Source organism: Fringilla coelebs (genome assembly GCF_963513975.1).
Source record: "Fringilla coelebs genome assembly, chromosome: 10".
NCBI classification, from domain to species: domain Eukaryota; kingdom Metazoa; phylum Chordata; class Aves; order Passeriformes; family Fringillidae; genus Fringilla; species Fringilla coelebs.
The window spans coordinates 10357010-10377361 of NC_140036.1; the positions used below are offsets into that span (position 1 = coordinate 10357010).

At 47.5% G+C, this 20352-nt stretch overlaps 1 protein-coding gene across 2 annotated transcripts in view; it reads right to left on the minus strand.

The window, feature by feature from the left end:
• Window positions 1-1996: 1996 nt before the first annotated feature.
• The window catches only part of DNER (delta/notch like EGF repeat containing), a 253997-nt gene continuing 235641 nt past the window's right edge, over window positions 1997-20352 (minus strand). For both annotated transcript variants that reach the window (XM_084212461.1, XM_084212462.1), the window contains 2 exons: window positions 8283-8529; window positions 1997-2987 (listed from right to left, as the gene is read on the minus strand). In XM_084212461.1, coding sequence (XP_084068587.1) covers window positions 2876-2987; window positions 8283-8529 — 359 coding nt within the window. In that variant the 3' untranslated portion in view covers window positions 1997-2875. The remainder of the gene's footprint in view (window positions 2988-8282; window positions 8530-20352) is intronic.

Consider the following 20352-nt stretch of genomic DNA (forward strand, 5'->3'; position numbering starts at 1 on the left):
TAACTGCTCAGGCATTTCTGAGCAAAGCCCTGCTGGAGAAAAGCCATGCTGTTTCCAGAAATGAGGCTGAGACAAGATGAAAACATCAGTTCTGTGACAGAAGTGTCACAACACAAGACTTCACTAAAACAAGCAATGTTTACTCCTATGGTCAGATCTTGTATATTTTTAGATGGCCAGGGACACCAAGCCACTTTCCCCCAAAAAAGCACATACCTTATGTTTAAAATCCCATTGTTTTCAAAGGGATTAACCACACAGAGACTTTCACTGTTTGAAGGTGCACTTATTAAGCTGAAGTCTGTTCCCTTTGGTGTTGCTCAGTGCCCCTGGGCACTCCATGGCTCATTGCTGTCAGTGCTGCTCACCTGCTGCTCACAGCTGTACCTACTGGGGATGAGGATCCCAGAGCCCCATCCCAATTACCAAAACTGTGTGCCTACACACAAGTACTAGAAGTTAATGACAAGCCAGAGACTTGTCCAGGAGGAGCTGGAGGCTGTTAGCCCATTGCTAGGGGAAGACAAAATATAATCAGCCCTTTCTGCAACTGGATTATTTACAGGGTGAAAAGGGGAAAAAAAAGAAAGAAAAAAAGAAAAAGTGTAGCATATTAACAGCAAGTGGTATTTGCTATACGTCTGTATTTGCTCTCTGTACAGAACAAACCTCACATGGTTGGGGAAAAGGATAGGAAATAACCAGTGTCCCTTGCCCACATTCATGTATGTTCTCAGGACACAATCTGGTGTACAAAGACAGTAACCAACTTGTTCTTGTAGATTCAGAGCTGGGATACAAACACAAGATGGGTCTGTTCCCTCCAGGTCTTAGGACAGTTCCATCTGGCAGGCAGTGCATTGCCTCACAAATATCTCACAAGTGCATGCATAACATGCCATCAGAGTTCAATAAAATAAATTGGAAGGAGACAAAGTAATTTTCAGAGTACAATTCACAGGATGCACAGGATGATTTACAGCAGCTAGAGGCTTCAAGCTGACAGGAAAATAGCTCCTCACAAATTACTTATCGTTCAGGTCAGTCAGTTGAGAGAAATATAGGTTGGTCAAGAATTGCTGCCAAGGTGTGATTTGTATGCAGAAAGGCTGCTGCTCATTGCAACATCTCTCTTGTAAAATATGGACCATGAATATGTATGTTCCCTAAAACAACAGAGTTGCTTGTTTCCCTACTTTATATAGATTTGCAAGCCAATATTTTACTGACTGAAAAGGCCAAAAATTCTGAAGAATGAGTATTTCCTTTCCTTTGATTAACAAATGAATTACAACAGTGCCCCTTTTCTGCTCAATTTACCAAAAATGGTACAGGGTATAGCTTGCTCTCAATTTTTCTTTCTTAAGGGTTTTCAAAAGACTCCTAGAAGTCACAGTAAACAAAAGTTTCAATATATTGGTACAGCAGAAAACTGTACCAATAAAAAAACCCCATCATCTGACAGCCACCAGATGCAAGTTTACAACTTCTGTCATAGAAAACTACACCTGAAGAATTGATCTAGTTTAAAGTTGGATCTGAGCTCCTCAGTTCTCTTTTTAATAATTACTGTCTTGGGCCATCATTGTTGAAAGCCCATGGTAGCAGATACAGGCCATCAGGAAAGGTAACTTTGGATTTTGGAGGAGCATTTGGCATTTCTGTAATTCAGACACAGAATGGTGTTAATAACCTGCACATGCACCATTCAGGACTGTGCCTTTACTCTGGAGCTGCATTTATCTCACTTTTGAGAGATTACTGTCATAATACAAACCATTTTTCCTTTCCAGATTAGCAGCTGGAATGTCATCTCTAAGCATTATTTATAGTGCATCATATGCTCATGTCCTTTCAAATTTATAAACAACACTTCAGTTTGAAATGAAGAAAAGCAAAGAAACAGCTGCAATCTTCACTGGTTAACTTTTATTCAGTATTTTTTGAAATAAGCAAGAATTTAAGACGCCCATAAGCGATCAAATACAGCCACAAAAACCCCATACTGATCCTAAATAAGAAGCACTATGAGAAATACACAATATTTCATGAAACAATACTGTACATCAACAACCTTTAGGAAACAAACAATTCAAACCATATGCTTAGTTTACTCACAATATAAAAAAACTTTAACCTTTAAAGAAAAATATAGATTCAGTCCAATTGTAGGATCCAATCCCATACCCAGTGAAGTCAATGGAAGTTCTCTCATTGATTTCAATGTTTAAAGGATCATGCCCTTACTTTGCCTCAAGAGGCACTTTAATTATTATACAAGGCCTAGCCTGAATAACTATTACAAAAATGTCAAACATCAACTCAAGAGAATGTTTTAGCAACTTTCAGGAAATAATGGAGGAATAGGTTATCTATCCATGCATGGAATAAGGCAAAAGCTAATTCATTCAGATTAGGAATAATAATTTTTACTAGTTTCTTTTTCACAACACAAACATTTTAGACTTTTTTAATTAATGGATATATTATATATCATATTATGCGTCACATTTTTCCTACCTCTACTGAGAAAGCTGGCACTGACATTTCATAAAGAACTCCTCATTAATTATTGTTTTCTGTTCTGTAACAACCACAAGAAACTCATCTGGGTTTAGTAATAGTGTCTACCAAGAAAAAAGCACACACTATCATAAGCTTATAAGGTACATTAAAATGTAAATCATGAAGTTCACAAATTCTGTTTTAAAATATTTTTCCAAACTAAAAGCTGCAGAAAATTGGTTCTTAAATATTCTACAGAAAATTCTAAAGCATCTAATGGTTTAAATTACTTATGCTTTCTTCTTAAAAATATTTAAATTAGGTTAGTAGCCCATCCTTTTGAAAAATAATTCAAAAAAGATACACTAGATTACAAATCTTTTGTCTTAATCAGTGTAACCAAAGGTTTGTCATCTGGGCTGTAATCTTCATAAGCAATGGGGGTCGCATCATACATTGCAGGTCGGGATTTCTTGCCAAACCTGGAAATAAAAGAAAACTTTGGTGACAAACAGAAACATGAATGAGTCCAAAGAAACGACACAGTGAGTTATGGCCTGTGATCAAAAACAAAGTCAGACAGCTTAGATAAACTCTATGTAACAAAAGAAATCACAGGAAAATGATGCAAAAATGGTCAAGAATTTTTTTCTTATTGACCTGATGCAGAGAATACAGTACAGAAATCACAGAAACAGAATTATTTATTTAGTCATCCACACTAAGGATTTTTATGCACTTATAACTATATTAAGCATATCTCAATTTACATTGTGCACACTAGAAAGTAAAATCCAGAAAATTCAGATTTTGAGGATAATATTTAGCCCAAACCAAAATTAACTGGATTTTCTTCCAAGACTTTTATGCAGATTCATAATTTTCAATTTCATTCTTGCCTGTTTTCAGTGATTTAGAATTGCAGACAAAACAGAAATGGCTGAAAGCATTATGATATATATGGTGAAAATTTCATTTTTCAAAGTACTTCAGCTGTCCATAAGGCTGCACTGGATTCATTCCCATGCATGAATCTCTGCCTTCTTCTATAGCTAATTTTAATACAGACAGGTCACATTTGCTCATCTCCATCATGATGGATAAACCTGATTTTCTACAAATGAGGTAAAATTTCAAGAACTGAATGAAGGAATCAAGTCATGGCATCTTACTAAAGCAGAGGCAGCATCTAAATCACCCATTTTCACCATCACTCTCAAGGGTTTAAAGGAAATAGGGCTTTGCAGAGATACAAATGACGGTGAACATTCTCCAGAGATTTCAGTCAGTCTACCTGCCCTTTCTGACAGTACAGAGCACATGGCTTGTTGCATACATGGAAGCAGGACAAAATCTGTTTTCTCCTTTAGGTCAGGGTTAACATGTGCCCCTAATTAGAGAAGGCTGAGAAAAGAGCACAGCACATGTGCATGTTGTTTATGGTCTGGTTGAGCCACAGACCTGCTCAACCACATTGCTTCGATCAGGTGGTTCAGAAGTCAGCCCCTGCCCAAAGCAGCAAACAAACAGAATTATCACCAACCTCAGGGGTTTATGTTAAAGACAGAAGTGTTAAATGGGAACTCTGTTCAATGGGTGTGTATCTGCTAGGATGCACAGCAGGGCTATGCTATCTAATTGATGGCATAAACACACAAAGCCATTATCAATGCTATCTGCAAGAGGCAATGATTCAAGGACTAATCAATAGTGAAAAGCTGCAGGGTCTTGCTACAGAGTGTTCTGGGTCAATTAACTGCCTGCTTACAACAAAAGCATATACAAACAAGTGAATAATGATTCTTTCCAGGGCAACCAAACACAGGATTATTCCTCTCACAAAGAGTATAGACTGTGTGGGGAAATCTCAATCCTGGGAAGCACTGAGTGTGGCAAAATACTGGAGGGACACAATGGATAATAATTTTTACATTAGCTTCAATGCCATACTGTGAACAATTATGTGTTTGGGTTGGTTAATAGTGGAGCAGAAGCACTGGGGAAGTTCTTCAGGGTCAACATTTAGCTTTGGCATGTCCATTCATGGGTGATGATGGTGATATTCCAATGCGTACATCAGACATGCTTACCAGTATATAACAATATTACACATCACAAAGATAATCAAAGTAAAGTATATGAAATAACAATCAGAAAATATATTTTGCAGTGAAGCACTGAACAAGAGACCTGTGTAGCTTGAGAGAAACTGAGGGTTCCATGACAATTCTGAGGACAGTACACATTCTTGGCAAAGGCAGTTCCGTGTGTGTGTGTGACAGACACTGCAAATCAGCTTCACATTTGGAATGGTTCAGCTCCTCCACTTCCTTAGAACAACATTTCAAGAGATGGCTAACTATAGAGAGTTATTAATCTCAACAACTCCACTCAAATAGGTTTTTGAGAACATTGGACAGCTGAATCCTGAGGAAATGGTATCTTCCAACTTCTGTGGGACAGACAGAAGTTCAGAGTTTACCCAGAAACAGAATAAAGAAGCCAACCACATGTTGCAACTCTGCTCAAAACCAGCACCTGGCAAATGGAGTCCTCAAATAAAATTTAAACAAGAGAAGTAAAAGAGAGACCAAAAGTTAAAAAAGGGATAAGGCATATTGAGAGGAAGAAGGGATTCTTTTGGATTCCATAGAAGGAGAATGAGAAGATTTATTTCCTCTGCATTATTCAGAGAAAAGGTCAGGTGTGCAAGTGGTATTGTGCCTTGTTTAGAGAAATTGAGCTATAATCCCAGAAAATTAACCCTGACAGAGGATTCATTACATACTTAATATATATACAGAGGATGTATATTAATATACAATATATATACAGAGGATGTATATTAAGCAATTGGTAGGTGATGTGGAGACCAGAGAACATGTGCATGTGATCACACGTCTACAAAAAGACAGCTGACAGAAATCTATGCCAGTAAGAAATGAGTGCATGCTGATGCTCATCCAATTCAGAAAGCTTAGAACACCACAGTGTGACACAGGCAACTCCACAGGAATGGGGAGAATATGCAGCGGAGAGAAGCTGACCCTGCTGTGAAAAAAGAACTTAATCAGAGTCTGATGAACCAGACTCTTCAACTGACACAGAGACAGGACAGATCAGCATGTGAAAATAAGAATTAAATAAACTACACTGTAAGTGGTGCATGAAGGCTACTAATATCTGGGCACACACAGAACTAACTGCAGCACAGTCTGTCACCAGATAATTCACGAACTCAGTGTGAATGCTCTTCTAAAGTGAATAATTTTGTTTCAATAACAGATCTTGGTTCCATCTCAATGACATCTTATGGTTGCCATAGCCAGCAGCCTATTAGCCAACTATTTCATTACACTGCTCTCTTCCAGCTTTAGAATGTATAAATTTTAACATAAAAGGATTTTTTTGTCTGCAAAAGGGTTTTTTTGTCTTTACTGTCTGCATAATGGATGCTAAAGACAACTGTGCTTTTTCTGCTCAGAAAACTACCTAGTTCTGATCTGCTAATCTTAGAAACATTCTCTAGAAATAGACATTAATTAGTAATGATCATTGAGCACATTGGTTTTGTCTTACAGCAAATACCTTGATTAGTAATGATCAAATTATTTTAAAAAAAATCTAGGAAAAAAATGCTGAGAAACACAAACAAGTAATTTTAAAATAATTTACTGACTATGCAACAGGCATCCACATCTCCAGACACCTGCAAACTTTATCAGAAACCTTCCCTTTTTTAAAGAAAAATAATCTAATAACTTTTCCTTTGGCCTCCATTTTCCAAAATTACTAGCAAGTTTTGGTGTCTAACTGTGAAAGGGAGTTATTTTCAGAAAATGCTGAACCTTCTGTTATTTGAAAGCAGATTTCTTCAGTTCAGCAATCCTGAAAATTCAAACCTTTATACATGTAGATTCAAGAATTTATGCAAAAATAACTATAAAAGTTTTGCTCCTATTCCTGGATTGAAATGACCAAATCAGTGGTTTATATTTTTCTGAACCCAAAATATACACAACAATCTCCACAATAAACCTCCATGAATTACCCTACTTGGCAGCTCTATCTTGGGTTTTTATAAGGCATCATATTCTTGGAGGCACTGAAAATTATTTGGAATTAAAACATTTCATTTGCTTTAAGTAGAAATATCTTTCAAGATAGGGAAACCCTCAATGGACAATAATGTAATTTCTAACTACAAATTATGGATTTGAAAAATCATCATTAATCCACCCCAATCTAAGAACTTTTATGAAGTTGGAACGCTTTGAAGAGCTACTACTCAAAGCTGTGATGTGATTAACTGAGCCTGGGGGAACGCCTCACCCATTTCAGGTAATTTTGATGACTTCAGCAGTGGTACAATTTAACCTATTTCATCTTATCTTCACTGAAACAGAACTGGAGCACTCAGAAAATTAATTACCAGCAATCACCAACCAATATGCACATATTTCTCCATGTTAGTGCACAGAAGCATGTCTCCCTCAGTTGTTTTAAGAGCATTTTAATGGTAACACACATGAATACTCTGTCGGAATTTGAAATTATCTTGACAAATTGAAGAAATGGGAAAAAAGAAACACCAGAAATGAAAGTTCCGCCCTATTAAGAGAGATGTCAAACACAGAAGAAACCATACTGGCTAAGAAGCAAAATGACACAGAGGATCTTGGGATGAGGAAAAGGTCTCACAGGTCACTGAAGTATGTAATTTGTCACTAGAAAAGAAAAAAAAGAAAGAAAAGAAAACCAAAACCCAAGCAAGTTTCTTTTTCAGATGTATGAACAGGAATGCCATATATAAGATGCAGGAGGTGATTACTCAGTTTATTTGGTGCACCTAAATCTTCAGACAGAGAACTACTTCCTGCTTTAGCGACCCCCCTTCAAAAAAGAAAAAGAAGATAAATATAATCTGGAGTGTGTCCCAGGAAGGCAATAAGAAAGCTGACATGATCTGGAAGGGGATACAGAAAGAATGGGCTAGTTAAACCTAGGAAAGAAAAAAAGTTGCTTTGCTTTGTTTGTTTTTATTAGGGCTCAGCACCTGATAAACAAGTGATAAGAACAGCAATAAATTATCCTTCATGACAGCCTGAAGAGCAGTAAGAAAGAAGCAGCCAGGTTAATAGCAAAGAAAGTCCAGGTTAAATTTTAGGAAAGCCCTTTCTAAATCTACTCAACTCCTTTGGAAGTTTTTAAACACAATTGTTGGCAGGGAGCTAGGTATATTTAATGCCGTATTAGTGCCATGCTTACACTTGAGCTCTCAAATCCTTTCCACTTCTACTTTTGGATTATTCTGACACTCAATGCCCTGCCTTGCAAGTGCTCCATTGAATTTCAAAGGAAAAAGATTACTGCCTATAGGAAAATGCAAGTAAGAGAGGCAAATAAGAGCACAAAAATGAGCAATGTGAAGAGATTCTCACTGAATAATCTGGTAAATTAGTCACAAAAATCAATGTGCCTTTCCTGTCTGATCATATTACTTGTGCATAGCAGTTAAAGAATCTTTACATCCTTAACAGATCTGACAGGCTAAGAACTCTGCATCTTCACCAGTTACACCCAATACCGTCAGAATAACTCTGTTTTCAAGGAGTTTTGCTGTATTGTCACACCTCAGATGAGAACAGTGAGCAGTGCTGGTCCTTTCCCAGCAGAGCAGCCCACTGGCTCTGCCAACAGCACTTGGGTGCACTCTGCATGGACTGCAATGCCACATGAGAACAGCTTCCTAGGACATCAGCATGCCCAGCACAAACCTGGCATGTCGGATGGAGGCAATTGCACTGCTGAACTCGCTGTCAATGCTCCTGCAGTTGTAGAACTCTTCGTAGGCTGGCCTGGAGGAGCCCTGGTACTCGATGCGGCTGATGCGGCAGATGCCCACAATCAGGATGATCAGCATCAGGACAAAGGCCACGCACAGCGCCCCGATGATGATGTACAGGGAGTGACGAGGCATGTTTGTCAGACTCTCTGCCATATGCCCAGACTTCCATTGCAGATCTGACAATAAGAAATAAAAGATTATAATTAATTAATAATTTATATCCATCCTGCTGAATAGTACTACTTTAAGGTATTAATTTTCAATAGCCAAGACTTTTGAAACTATGGAAATAGGTAATTTGAACTTTCCCAGGCTCTGTTACCAATACACCACCAGGCCTGACATGCTACAAATTTGAATAGAACTATGTTGAACCTTCACCCACTTTTTTCTGTTGATTTTTAAGGTCATATAGGAACACCTATCTAGTTTGATCTCCTGCGTAACCCAAGAACAGAAAATCAAGTTATTCTTGCATTATGTTATTTTTATATTATAGGCTCTCTAAAGACACGCAGGTTTTATGCAAAAGCTTCTAGGAAACAACCAGTTTTCTTGCACAGTTTGTTCCAATAGTGAAGCCTTCCCTTAAAATGTGTTATTTAAGATGTAATAAACACACTTGGCTTGTAATTTGAAACACAGACTTTCTTATGCCTATCTCCACCAAACTACAGAGACTTCAGCATTTCAAGGACAAAAAGGACACCTCAATAAGGTCCTACAGTAAAGAGCCCATTGGAGTCTTTTCCCAAGCATAATTTCCCTGAGATTCTCAAAGCAGACTTTAAAGTAAAGCCAATCTGGGAAAGGCTTCTTGTATTTATGTATTCCAGATCTTCTATATAAATATTCTTGTTCCCCAAAATGTATCTATGCCAAACAGATATCCTATCAATTGCCTATGTCCTCAGATCTGTTTCTCTCTAGCATGGGTCAATATTTCTAATTAACCTGTACTTCCCTCCAGGTTTCATTTTTGGCAGCTTATGGTCTCATTTCAAAACAGGAACAAACTTGAATCATCCTGACTACAGAAATGTAGCACTCTGCAAAAGTTATTTCTAGTAGGTGCCTGTTCCTTTTTCAAATGTAATTCTGCTTTATACTGATTTAGACTCTCCCTTTCCTCAATCACAAGCAGGCTGGGAACAGGGCTTCCAAGCACATGCTTTGGGAGCTTAAGATATTCTCAGAAGCCCCCTCTCAAGGATGCTGATAATGGCAGATAATTAAAGCAATGGCAGATAATTAAAGCACCTGAGTTGAAATCTCCAGTTCAGCAGCAGTGGATAAAATTTCGATCTACAGTAGAAATACAGGGAACGTACAAGAACAGGAAAAGAAAGAAATCTGTTTTAGAGGCAGGTAGTGAGAAAGCTCAAAGCTGAAACATGTGGGATTCAGCTGAGCAGAGTTTGGAGAAATGGCTGCTCTTTGTCACAATAGTGAAAGTTGTCCTAGAGCACCTCCCAGCTAGGTGGTGCTCAGACTTTGTCCACAAATGGGAGCTGAGTTTAAGGACTGGCTGTTTGTTTCTCCTATCTTCTTCAGAGGTCTAGAAAGTTTTGATCATCCTGAATCATTCAGTGATTTAATGTTTCTGAGGCACTGTTACTGCAGTTTGCCCAGTCAAGATATGAGGGAGGGAATACAGCTGTGCTCTGTACAGTTTGGGAAGGGCTTCTATTTCTGTTCTACAGCAGATTTCTCACACACAGGGATTTCTGTCAGGCTGTCAGACTAGGCTGAATTCAGATGTAATGTGTGCAGATATATGGCAAGACATTTCTGATTTAGATTCCATGTCTTCCCTCTCTAGATACAAAAAAAATGAGAAAAAATTTTACCCTTTTTCCACACCGTATCAAAATAAAAAGAAAAAAAATTTATACTCCAGAGATTAGAAATGGCCTACAACAGCTCAAAATCACAGTGTTTTCAGTTGTTATATTAAAGTCAATAAAACTAATTAGGATTTCAATGCACACCATGGTCTGTATTAGAAATTCTTCAAAATGCGAGTTTTCAAGTAATGATAAAGTTAGGAAAACCTCAGTAACAACATTAATAATCACAAATGTGGCAAAAGTAATGATATTAACAAATAACTAGAAGGCATGAGAGAATTCATAAGACATATTTATAAGCATTTATACAGAGAATGCTCCATTAAATTCTTAGGCAAATGCTTTCATTTGGAAAGAAAGAATATCCAATTTAAAATAAGACCAATTTAATCTTATTTAATTGGAATTGCCAAAAATTGTAGGGACCATTAGGTGATATTAAAAACACAATAATTCATCCAGGGAATGTGCATCTTAAAAGTTTGTTATGCACACAACACGTGGAAATTAAAAAACACAGACTAACAAAAAAATAAACCTGAAATCCGGCAGAGGCAGAAACTTCAAGATGGGAAAACAGGTGGCGAAAAAAGTATAAACAGGCTGTTTCTATAAAAAAGATTAAGTAGCACTATCCGCCTTAATGGCAAGTAAAAGAAACTCAAAAATAATAAAACGCGATCATTTAAGTGGCGAAAAAAACAAAGGCCACAGCTCCAGGCACACTGCGGCTGCAAAGGGCCTCCCAAGAGGATCGCAAAACTGCCACAAGCTGGCCTCCTCGAGGGCTTTCTCCTTGGCACCTGCCCTAACCCTAGGCTGATTGGCTGCCCTGCCTAGGGTTAGGGTTAGGGTTACGCCTAGGGTTGTTAGGGTTCCGCAAACTAAAAGGCCCAGAGCTCCGGGCACACTGCAGCTGCAAAGGGCATCCCAGGGGCATCGCAGAACTGCCACAAGCTGGCCTCCTCGAGGGCTTTCTCCTTGGCACCTGCCCTAACCCTAGGCTGATTGGCTGCCCTGCCTAGGGTTAGGGTTACGCCTAGGGTTGTTAGGGTTCCGCAAACTAAAAGGCCCAGAGCTCCGGGCACACTGCAGCTGCAAAGGGCATCCCAGGGGCATCGCAAAACTGCCACAAGCTGGCCTCCTCGAGGGCTTTCTCCTTGGCACCTGCCCTAACCCTAGGCTGATTGGCTGCCCTGCCTAGGGTTAGGGTTACGTCTAGAGTTGTTAGGGTTCCGCAAACTAAAAGGCCCTGAGCTCTGGGCACACTGCAGCTGCAAAGGGCATCCCAGGGGCATCGCAAAACTGCCACAAGCTGGCCTCCTCGAGGGCTTTCTCCTTGGCACCTGCCCTAACCCTAGGCTGATTGGCTGCCCTGCCTAGGGTTAGGGTTAGGGTTACGCCTAGGGTTGTTAGGGTTCCGCAAACTAAAAGGCCCAGAGCTCCGGGCACACTGCAGCTGCAAAGGGCATCCCAGGGGCATCGCAAAACTGCCACAACCCGGCCTCCTCGAGGGCTTTCTCCTTGGCACCTGCCCTAACCCTAGGCTGATTGGCTGCCCTGCCTAGGGTTAGGGTTAGGGTTACGCCTAGGGTTAGGGTTCCGCAAACTAAAAGGCCCAGAGCTCCAGGCACACTGCAGCTGCAAAGGGCATCCCAGGGGCATCGCAAAACTGCCACAAGCTGGCCTCCTCGAGGGCTTTCTCCTTGACACCTGCCCTAACCCTAGGCTGATTGGCTGCCCTGCCTAGGGTTAGGGTTAGGGTTACGCCTAGGGTTGTTAGGGTTCCGCAAACTAAAAGGCCCAGAGCTCCGGGCACACTGCAGCTGCAAAGGGCATCCCAGGGGCATCGCAAAACTGCCACAAGCTGGCCTCCTCGAGGGCTTTCTCCTTGGCACCTGCCCTAACCCTAGGCTGATTGGCTGCCCTGCCTAGGGTTAGGGTTAGGGTTACGCCTAGGGTTAGGGTTCCGCAAACTAAAAGGCCCAGAGCTCCAGGCACACTGCAGCTGCAAAGGGCATCTCAGGGGCATCGCAAAACTGCCACAAGCTGGCCTCCTCGAGGGCTTTCTCCTTGGCACCTGCCCTAACCCTAGGCTGATTGGCTGCCCTGCCTAGGGTTAGGGTTAGGGTTACGCCTAGGGTTGTTAGGGTTCTGCAAACTAAAAGGCCCAGAGCTCCGGGCACACTGCAGCTGCAAAGGGCATCCCAGGGGCATCGCAAAACTGCCACAAGCTGGCCTCCTTGAGGGCTTTTTCCTTGGCACCTGCCCTAACCCTAGGCTGATTGGCTGCCCTGCCTAGGGTTAGGGTTAGGGTTACGCCTAGGGTTAGGGTTCCGCAAACTAAAAGGCCCAGAGCTCTGGGCACACTGCAGCTGCAAAGGGCATCCCAGGGGCATCGCAAAACTGCCACAAGCTGGCCTCCTTGAGGGCTTTCTCCTTGGCACCTGCCCTAACCCTAGGCTTATTGGCTGCCCTGCCTAGGGTTAGGGTTAGGGTTATGCCTAGGGTTGTTAGGGTTCCGCAAACTAAAAGGCCCAGAGCTCCAGGCACACTGCAGCTGCAAAGGGCATCCCAGGGGCATCGCAAAACTGCCACAAGCTGGCCTCCTCGAGGGCTTTCTCCTTGGCACCTGCCCTAACCCTAGGCTGATTGGCTGCCCTGCCTAGGGTTAGGGTTAGGGTTACGCCTAGGGTTAGGGTTCCGCAAACTAAAAGGCCTAGAGCTCCAGGCACACTGCAGCTGCAAAGGGCATCCCAGGGGCATCGCAAAACTGCCACAAGCTGGCCTCCTCGAGGGCTTTCTCCTTGGCACCTGCCCTAACCCTAGGCTGATTGGCTGCCCTGCCTAGGGTTAGGGTTACGCCTAGGGTTGTTAGGGTTCCGCAAACTAAAAGGCCCAGAGCTCCGTGCACACTGCAGCTGCAAAGGGCATCCCAGGGGCATCGCAAAACTGCCACAAGCTGGCCTCCTCGAGGGCTTTCTCCTTGGCACCTGCCCTAACCCTAGGCTGATTGGCTGCCCTGCCTAGGGTTAGGGTTAGGGTTACGCCTAGGGTTGTTAGGGTTCCGCAAACTAAAAGGCCCAGAGCTCCAGGCACACTGCAGCTGCAAAGGGCATCCCAGGGGCATCGCAAAACTGCCACAAGCTGGCCTCCTCGAGGGCTTTCTCCTTGGCACCTGCCCTAACCCTAGGCTGATTGGCTGCCCTGCCTAGGGTTAGGGTTACGCCTAGGGTTGTTAGGGTTCCGCAAACTAAAAGGCCCAGAGCTCCGTGCACACTGCAGCTGCAAAGGGCATCCCAGGGGCATCGCAAAACTGCCACAAGCTGGCCTCCTCGAGGGCTTTCTCCTTGGCACCTGCCCTAACCCTAGGCTGATTGGCTGCCCTGCCTAGGGTTAGGGTTAGGGTTACGCCTAGGGTTGTTAGGGTTCCGCAAACTAAAAGGCCCAGAGCTCCGGGCACACTGCAGCTGCAAAGGGCATCCCAGGGGCATCGCAAAACTGCCACAAGCTGGCCTCCTTGAGGGCTTTCTCCTTGGCACCTGCCCTAACCCTAGGCTGATTGGCTGCCCTGCCTAGGGTTAGGGTTAGGGTTACGCCTAGGGTTAGGGTTCCGCAAACTAAAAGGCCCAGAGCTCCGGGCACACTGCAGCTGCAAAGGGCATACCAGGGGCATTGCAAAACTGCCACAAGCTGGACTCCTCAAGGGCTTTCTCCTTGGCACCTGCCCTAACCCTAGGCTGATTGGCTGCCCTGCCTAGGGTTAGGGTTAGGGTTACACCTAGGGTTGTTAGGGTTCCGCAAACTAAAAGGCCCAGAGCTCCGGGCACACTGCAGCTGCAAAGGGCATCCCAGGGGCATCGCAAAACTGCCACAAGCTGGCCTCCTCGAGGGCTTTCTCCTTGGCACCTGCCCTAACCCTAGGCTGATTGGCTGCCCTGCCTAGGGTTAGGGTTAGGGTTACGCCTAGGGTTGTTAGGGTTCCGCAAACTAAAAGGCCCAGAGCTCCAGGCACACTGCAGCTGCAAAGGGCATCCCAGGGGCATCGCAAAACTGCCACAAGCTGGCCTCCTCGAGGGCTTTCTCCTTGGCACCTGCCCTAACCCTAGGCTGATTGGCTGCCCTGCCTAGGGTTAGGGTTAGGGTTACGCCTAGGGTTGTTAGGGTTCCGCAAACTAAAAGGCCCAGAGCTCCGGGCACACTGCAGCTGCAAAGGGCATCCCAGGGGCATCGCAAAACTGCCACAAGCTGGCCTCCTCGAGGGCTTTCTCCTTGGCACCTGCCCTAACCCTAGGCTGATTGGCTGCCCTGCCTAGGGTTAGGGTTAGGGTTACGCCTAGGGTTGTTAGGGTTCCGCAAACTAAAAGGCCCAGAGCTCCGGGCACACTGCAGCTGCAAAGGGCATCCCAGGGGCATCGCAAAACTGCCACAAGCTGGCCTCCTCGAGGGCTTTCTCCTTGGCACCTGCCCTAACCCTAGGCTGATTGGCTGCCCTGCCTAGGGTTAGGGTTAGGGTTACGCCTAGGGTTAGGGTTCCGCAAACTAAAAGGCCCAGAGCTCCAGGCACACTGCAGCTGCAAAGGGCATCCCAGGGGCATCGCAAAACTGCCACAAGCTGGCCTCCTCGAGGGCTTTCTCCTTGGCACCTGCCCTAACCCTAGGCTGATTGGCTGCCCTGCCTAGGGTTAGGGTTAGGGTTACGCCTAGGGTTAGGGTTCCGCAAACTAAAAGGCCCAGAGCTCCAGGCACACTGCAGCTGCAAAGGGCATCCCAGGGGCATCGCAAAACTGCCACAAGCTGGCCTCCTTGAGGGCTTTTTCATTGGCACCTGCCCTAACCCTAGGCTGATTGGCTGCCCTACCTAGGGTTAGGGTTAGGGTTACGCCTAGGGTTGTTAGGGTTCCGCAAACTAAAAGGCCCAGAGCTCCGGGCACACTGCAGCTGCAAAGGGCATCCCAGGGGCATTGCAAAACTGCCACAAGCTGGCCTCCTCGAGGGCTTTCTCCTTGGCACCTGCCCTAACCCTAGGCTGATTGGCTGCCCTGCCTAGGGTTAGGGTTAGGGTTACGCCTAGGGTTGTTAGGGTTCCGCAAACTAAAAGGCCCAGAGCTCCGGGCACACTGCAGCTGCAAAGGGCATCCCAGGGGCATCGCAAAACTGCCACAAGCTGGCCTCCTCGAGGGCTTTCTCCTTGGCACCTGCCCTAACCCTAGGCTGATTGGCTGCCCTGCCTAGGGTTAGGGTTAGGGTTACGCCTAGGGTTAGGAGTCCGCAAACTAAAAGGCCCAGAGCTCCGGGCACACTGCAGCTGCAAAGGGCATCCCAGGGGCATCGCAAAACTGCCACAAGCTGGCCTCCTTGACGGCTTTTTGCTTGGCACCTGCCCTAACCCTAGGCTGATTGGTTGCCCTGCCTAGGGTTAGGTTTAGGGTTACGCCTAGGGTTGTTAGGGTTCCGCAAACTAAAAGGCCCAGAGCTCCGGGCACACTGCAGCTGCAAAGGGCATCCCAGGGGCATCGCAAAACTGCCACAAGCTGGCCTCCTCGAGGGCTTTCTCCTTGGCACCTGCCCTAACCCTAGGCTGATTGGCTGCCCTGCCTAGGGTTAGGGTTAGGGTTACGCCTAGGGTTGTTAGGGTTCCGCAAACTAAAAGGCCCAGAGCTCCAGGCACACTGCAGCTGCAAAGGGCATCCCAGGGGCATCGCAAAACTGCCACAAGCTGGCCTCCTCGAGCGCTTTCTCCTTGGCACCTGCCCTAACCCTAGGCTGATTGGCTGCCCTGCCTAGGGTTAGGGTTAGGGTTACGCCTAGGGTTAGGGTTCCGCAAACTAAAAGGCCCAGAGCTCCGGGCACACTGCAGCTGCAAAGGGCATCCCAGGGGCATCGCAAAACTGCCACAAGCTGGCCTCCTTGAGGGCTTTCTCCTTGGCACCTGCCCTAACCCTAGGCTGATTGGCTGCCCTGCCTAGGGTTAGGGTTAGGGTTACGCCTAGGGTTGTTAGGGTTCCGCAAACTAAAAGGCCCAGAGCTCCGGGCACACTGCAGCTGCAAAGGGCATCCCAGGGGCAGCGCAAAACTGCCACAAGCTGGCCTCCTCGAGGGCTTTCTCCTTGGCACCTGCCCTAACCCTTGGCTGATTGGCTGCCCTGCCTAGGGTTAGGGTTAGGGTTACGCCTAGGGTTGTTAGGGTTCCGCAAACTAAAAGGCCCAGAGCTCCAGGCACACTGCAGCTGCAAAGGGCATCCCAGGGGCATCGCAAAACTGCCACAAGCTGGCCTCCTCGAGGGCTTTCTCCTTGGCACCTGCCCTAACCCTAGGCTGATTGGCTGCCCTGCCTAGGGTTAGGGTTACGCCTAGGGTTGTTAGGGTTCCGCAAACTAAAAGGCCCAGAGCTCCGGGCACACTGCAGCTGCAAAGGGCATCCCAGGGGCATCGCAAAACTGCCACAAGCTGGCCTCCTCGAGGGCTTTCTCCTTGGCACCTGCCCTAACCCTAGGCTGATTGGCTGCCCTGCCTAGGGTTAGGGTTACGCCTGGGGTTGTTAGGGTTCCGCAAACTAAAAGGCCCAGAGCTCCGGGCACACTGCAGCTGCAAAGGGCATCCCAGGGGCATCGCAAAACTGCCACAAGCTGGCCTCCTCGAGGGCTTTCTCCTTGGCACCTGCCCTAACCCTAGGCTGATTGGCTGCCCTGCCTAGGGTTAGGGTTAGGGTTACGCCTAGGGTTAGGGGTCCGCAAACTAAAAGGCCCAGAGCTCCAGGCACACTGCAGCTGCAAAGGGCATCCCAGGGGCATCGCAAAACTGCCACAAGCTGGCCTCCTCGAGGGCTTTCTCCTTGGCACCTGCCCTAACCCTAGGCTGATTGGCTGCCCTGCCTAGGGTTAGGGTTAGGGTTACGCCTAGGGTTAGGGTTCCGAAAACTAAAAGGCCCAGAGCTCCAGGCACACTGCAGCTGCAAAGGGCATCCCAGGGGCATCGCAAAACTGCCACAAGCTGGCCTCCTCGAGGGCTTTCTCCTTGGCACCTGCCCTAACCCTAGGCTGATTGGCTGCCCTGCCTAGGGTTAGGGTTAGGGTTACGCCTAGGGTTGTTAGGGTTCCGCAAACTAAAAGGCCCAGAGCTCCGGGCACACTGCAGCTGCAAAGGGCATCCCAGGGGCATCGCAAAACTGCCACAAGCTGGCCTCCTTGGTGGCTTTTTCCTTGGCACCTGCCCTAACCCTAGGCTGATTGGCTGCCCTGCCTAGGGTTAGGGTTAGGGTTACGCCTAGGGTTAGGGTTCCGCAAACTAAAAGGCCCAGAGCTCCAGGCACACTGCAGCTGCAAAGGGCATCCCAGGGGCATTGCAAAACTGCCACAAGCTGGCCTCCTTGAGGGCTTTTTCCTTGGCACCTGCCCTAACCCTAGGCTGATTGGCTGCCCTACCTAGGGTTAGGGTTAGGGTTACGCCTAGGGTTAGGGTTCCGCAAACTAAAAGGCCCAGAGCTCCGGGCACACTGCAGCTGCAAAGGGCATCCCAGGGGCATTGCAAAACTGCCACAAGCTGGCCTCCTCGAGGGCTTTCTCCTTGGCACCTGCCCTAACCCTAGGCTGATTGGCTGCCCTGCCTAGGGTTAGGGTTAGGGTTACGCCTAGGGTTGTTAGGGTTCCGCAAACTAAAAGGCCCAGAGCTCCGGGCACACTGCAGCTGCAAAGGGCATCCCAGGGGCATCGCAAAACTGCCACAAGCTGGCCTCCTCGAGGGCTTTCTCCTTGGCACCTGCCCTAACCCTAGGCTGATTGGCTGCCCTGCCTAGGGTTAGGGTTACGCCTGGGGTTGTTAGGGTTCCGCAAACTAAAAGGCCCAGAGCTCCGGGCACACTGCAGCTGCAAAGGGCATCCCAGGGGCAGCGCAAAACTGCCACAAGCTGGCCTCCTCGAGGGCTTTCTCCTTGGCACCTGCCCTAACCCTAGGCTGATTGGCTGCCCTGCCTAGGGTTAGGGTTAGGGTTACGCCTAGGGTTGTTAGGGTTCCGCAAACTAAAAGGCCCAGAGCTCCAGGCACACTGCAGCTGCAAAGGGCATCCCAGGGGCATCGCAAAACTGCCACAAGCTGGCCTCCTCGAGGGCTTTCTCCTTGGCACCTGCCCTAACCCTAGGCTGATTGGCTGCCCTGCCTAGGGTTAGGGTTAGGGTTACGCCTAGGGTTAGGGTTCCGCAAACTAAAAGGCCCAGAGCTCCAGGCACACTGCAGCTGCAAAGGGCATCCCAGGGGCATCGCAAAACTGCCACAAGCTGGCCTCCTTGAGGGCTTTTTCCTTGGCACCTGCCCTAACCCTAGGCTGATTGGCTGCCCTGCCTAGGGTTAGGGTTAGGGTTACGCCTAGGGTTAGGGTTCCGCAAACTAAAAGGCCCAGAGCTCCGGGCACACTGCAGCTGCAAAGGGCATCCCAGGGGCATCGCAAAACTGCCACAAGCTGGCCTCCTCGAGGGCTTTCTCCTTGGCACCTGCCCTAACCCTAGGCTGATTGGCTGCCCTGCCTAGGGTTAGGGTTAGGGTTACGCCTAGGGTTGTTAGGGTTCCGCAAACTAAAAGGCCCAGAGCTCCGGGCACACTGCAGCTGCAAAGGGCATCCCAGGGGCATCGCAAAACTGCCACAAGCTTGCCTCCTCGAGGGCTTTCTCCTTGGCACCTGCCCTAACCCTAGGCTGATTGGCTGCCCTGCCTAGGGTTAGGGTTAGGGTTACGCCTAGGGTTGTTTGGGTTCCGCAAACTAAAAGGCCCAGAGCTCCGGGCACACTGCAGCTGCAAAGGGCATCCCAGGGGCATCGCAAAACTGCCACAAGCTGGCCTCCTTGACGGCTTTTTCCTTGGAACCTGCCCTAACCCTAGGCTGATTGGCTGCCCTGCCTAGGGTTAGGGTTAGGGTTACGCCTAGGGTTAGGGTTCCGCAAACTAAAAGGCCCAGAGCTCCGGGCACACTGCAGCTGCAAAGGGCATCCCAGGGGCATCGCAAAACTGCCACAAGCTGGCCTCCTCGAGGGCTTTCTCCTTGGCACCTGCCCTAACCCTAGGCTGATTGGCTGCCCTGCCTAGGGTTAGGGTTAGGGTTACGCCTAGGGTTGTTTGGGTTCCGCAAACTAAAAGGCCCAGAGCTCCGGGCACACTGCAGCTGCAAAGGGCATCCCAGGGGCATCGCAAAACTGCCACAAGCTGGCCTCCTGGACGGCTTTTTCCTTGGCACCTGCCCTAACCCTAGGCTGATTGGCTGCCCTGCCTAGGGTTAGGGTTAGGGTTACGCCTAGGGTTAGGAGTCCGCAAACTAAAAGGCCCAGAGCTCCGGGCACACTGCAGCTGCAAAGGGCATCCCAGGGGCATCGCAAAACTGCCACAAGCTGGCCTCCTCGAGGGCTTTCTCCTTGGCACCTGCCCTAACCCTAGGCTGATTGGCTGCCCTGCCTAGGGTTAGGGTTAGGGTTACGCCTAGGGTTGTTAGGGTTCCGCAAACTAAAAGGCCCAGAGCTCCGGGCACACTGCAGCTGCAAAGGGCATCCCAGGGGCATCGCAAAACTGCCACAAGCTGGCCTCCTCGAGGGCTTTGTCCTTGGCACCTGCCCTAACCCTAGGCTGATTGGCTGCCCTGCCTAGGGTTAGGGTTAGGGTTACGCCTAGGGTTGTTAGGGCTCCGCAAACTAAAAGGCCCAGAGCTCCAGGCACACTGCAGCTGCAAAGGGCATCCCAGGGGCATCGCAAAACTGCCACAAGCTGGCCTCCTCGAGGGCTTTCTCCTTGGCACCTGCCCTAACCCTAGGCTGATTGGCTGCCCTGCCTAGGGTTAGGGTTAGGGTTACGCCTAGGGTTAGGGTTCCGCAAACTAAAAGGCCCAGAGCTCCGGGCACACTGCAGCTGCAAAGGGCATCCCAGGGGCATCGCAAAACTGCCACAAGCTGGCCTCCTTGAGGGCTTTCTCCTTGGCACCTGCCCTAACCCTAGGCTGATTGGCTGCCCTGCCTAGGGTTAGGGTTAGGGTTACGCCTAGGGTTGTTAGGGTTCCGCAAACTAAAAGGCCCAGAGCTCCGGGCACACTGCAGCTGCAAAGGGCATCCCAGGGGCATCACAAAACTGCCACAAGCTGGCCTCCTCGAGGGCTTTCTCCTTGGCACCTGCCCT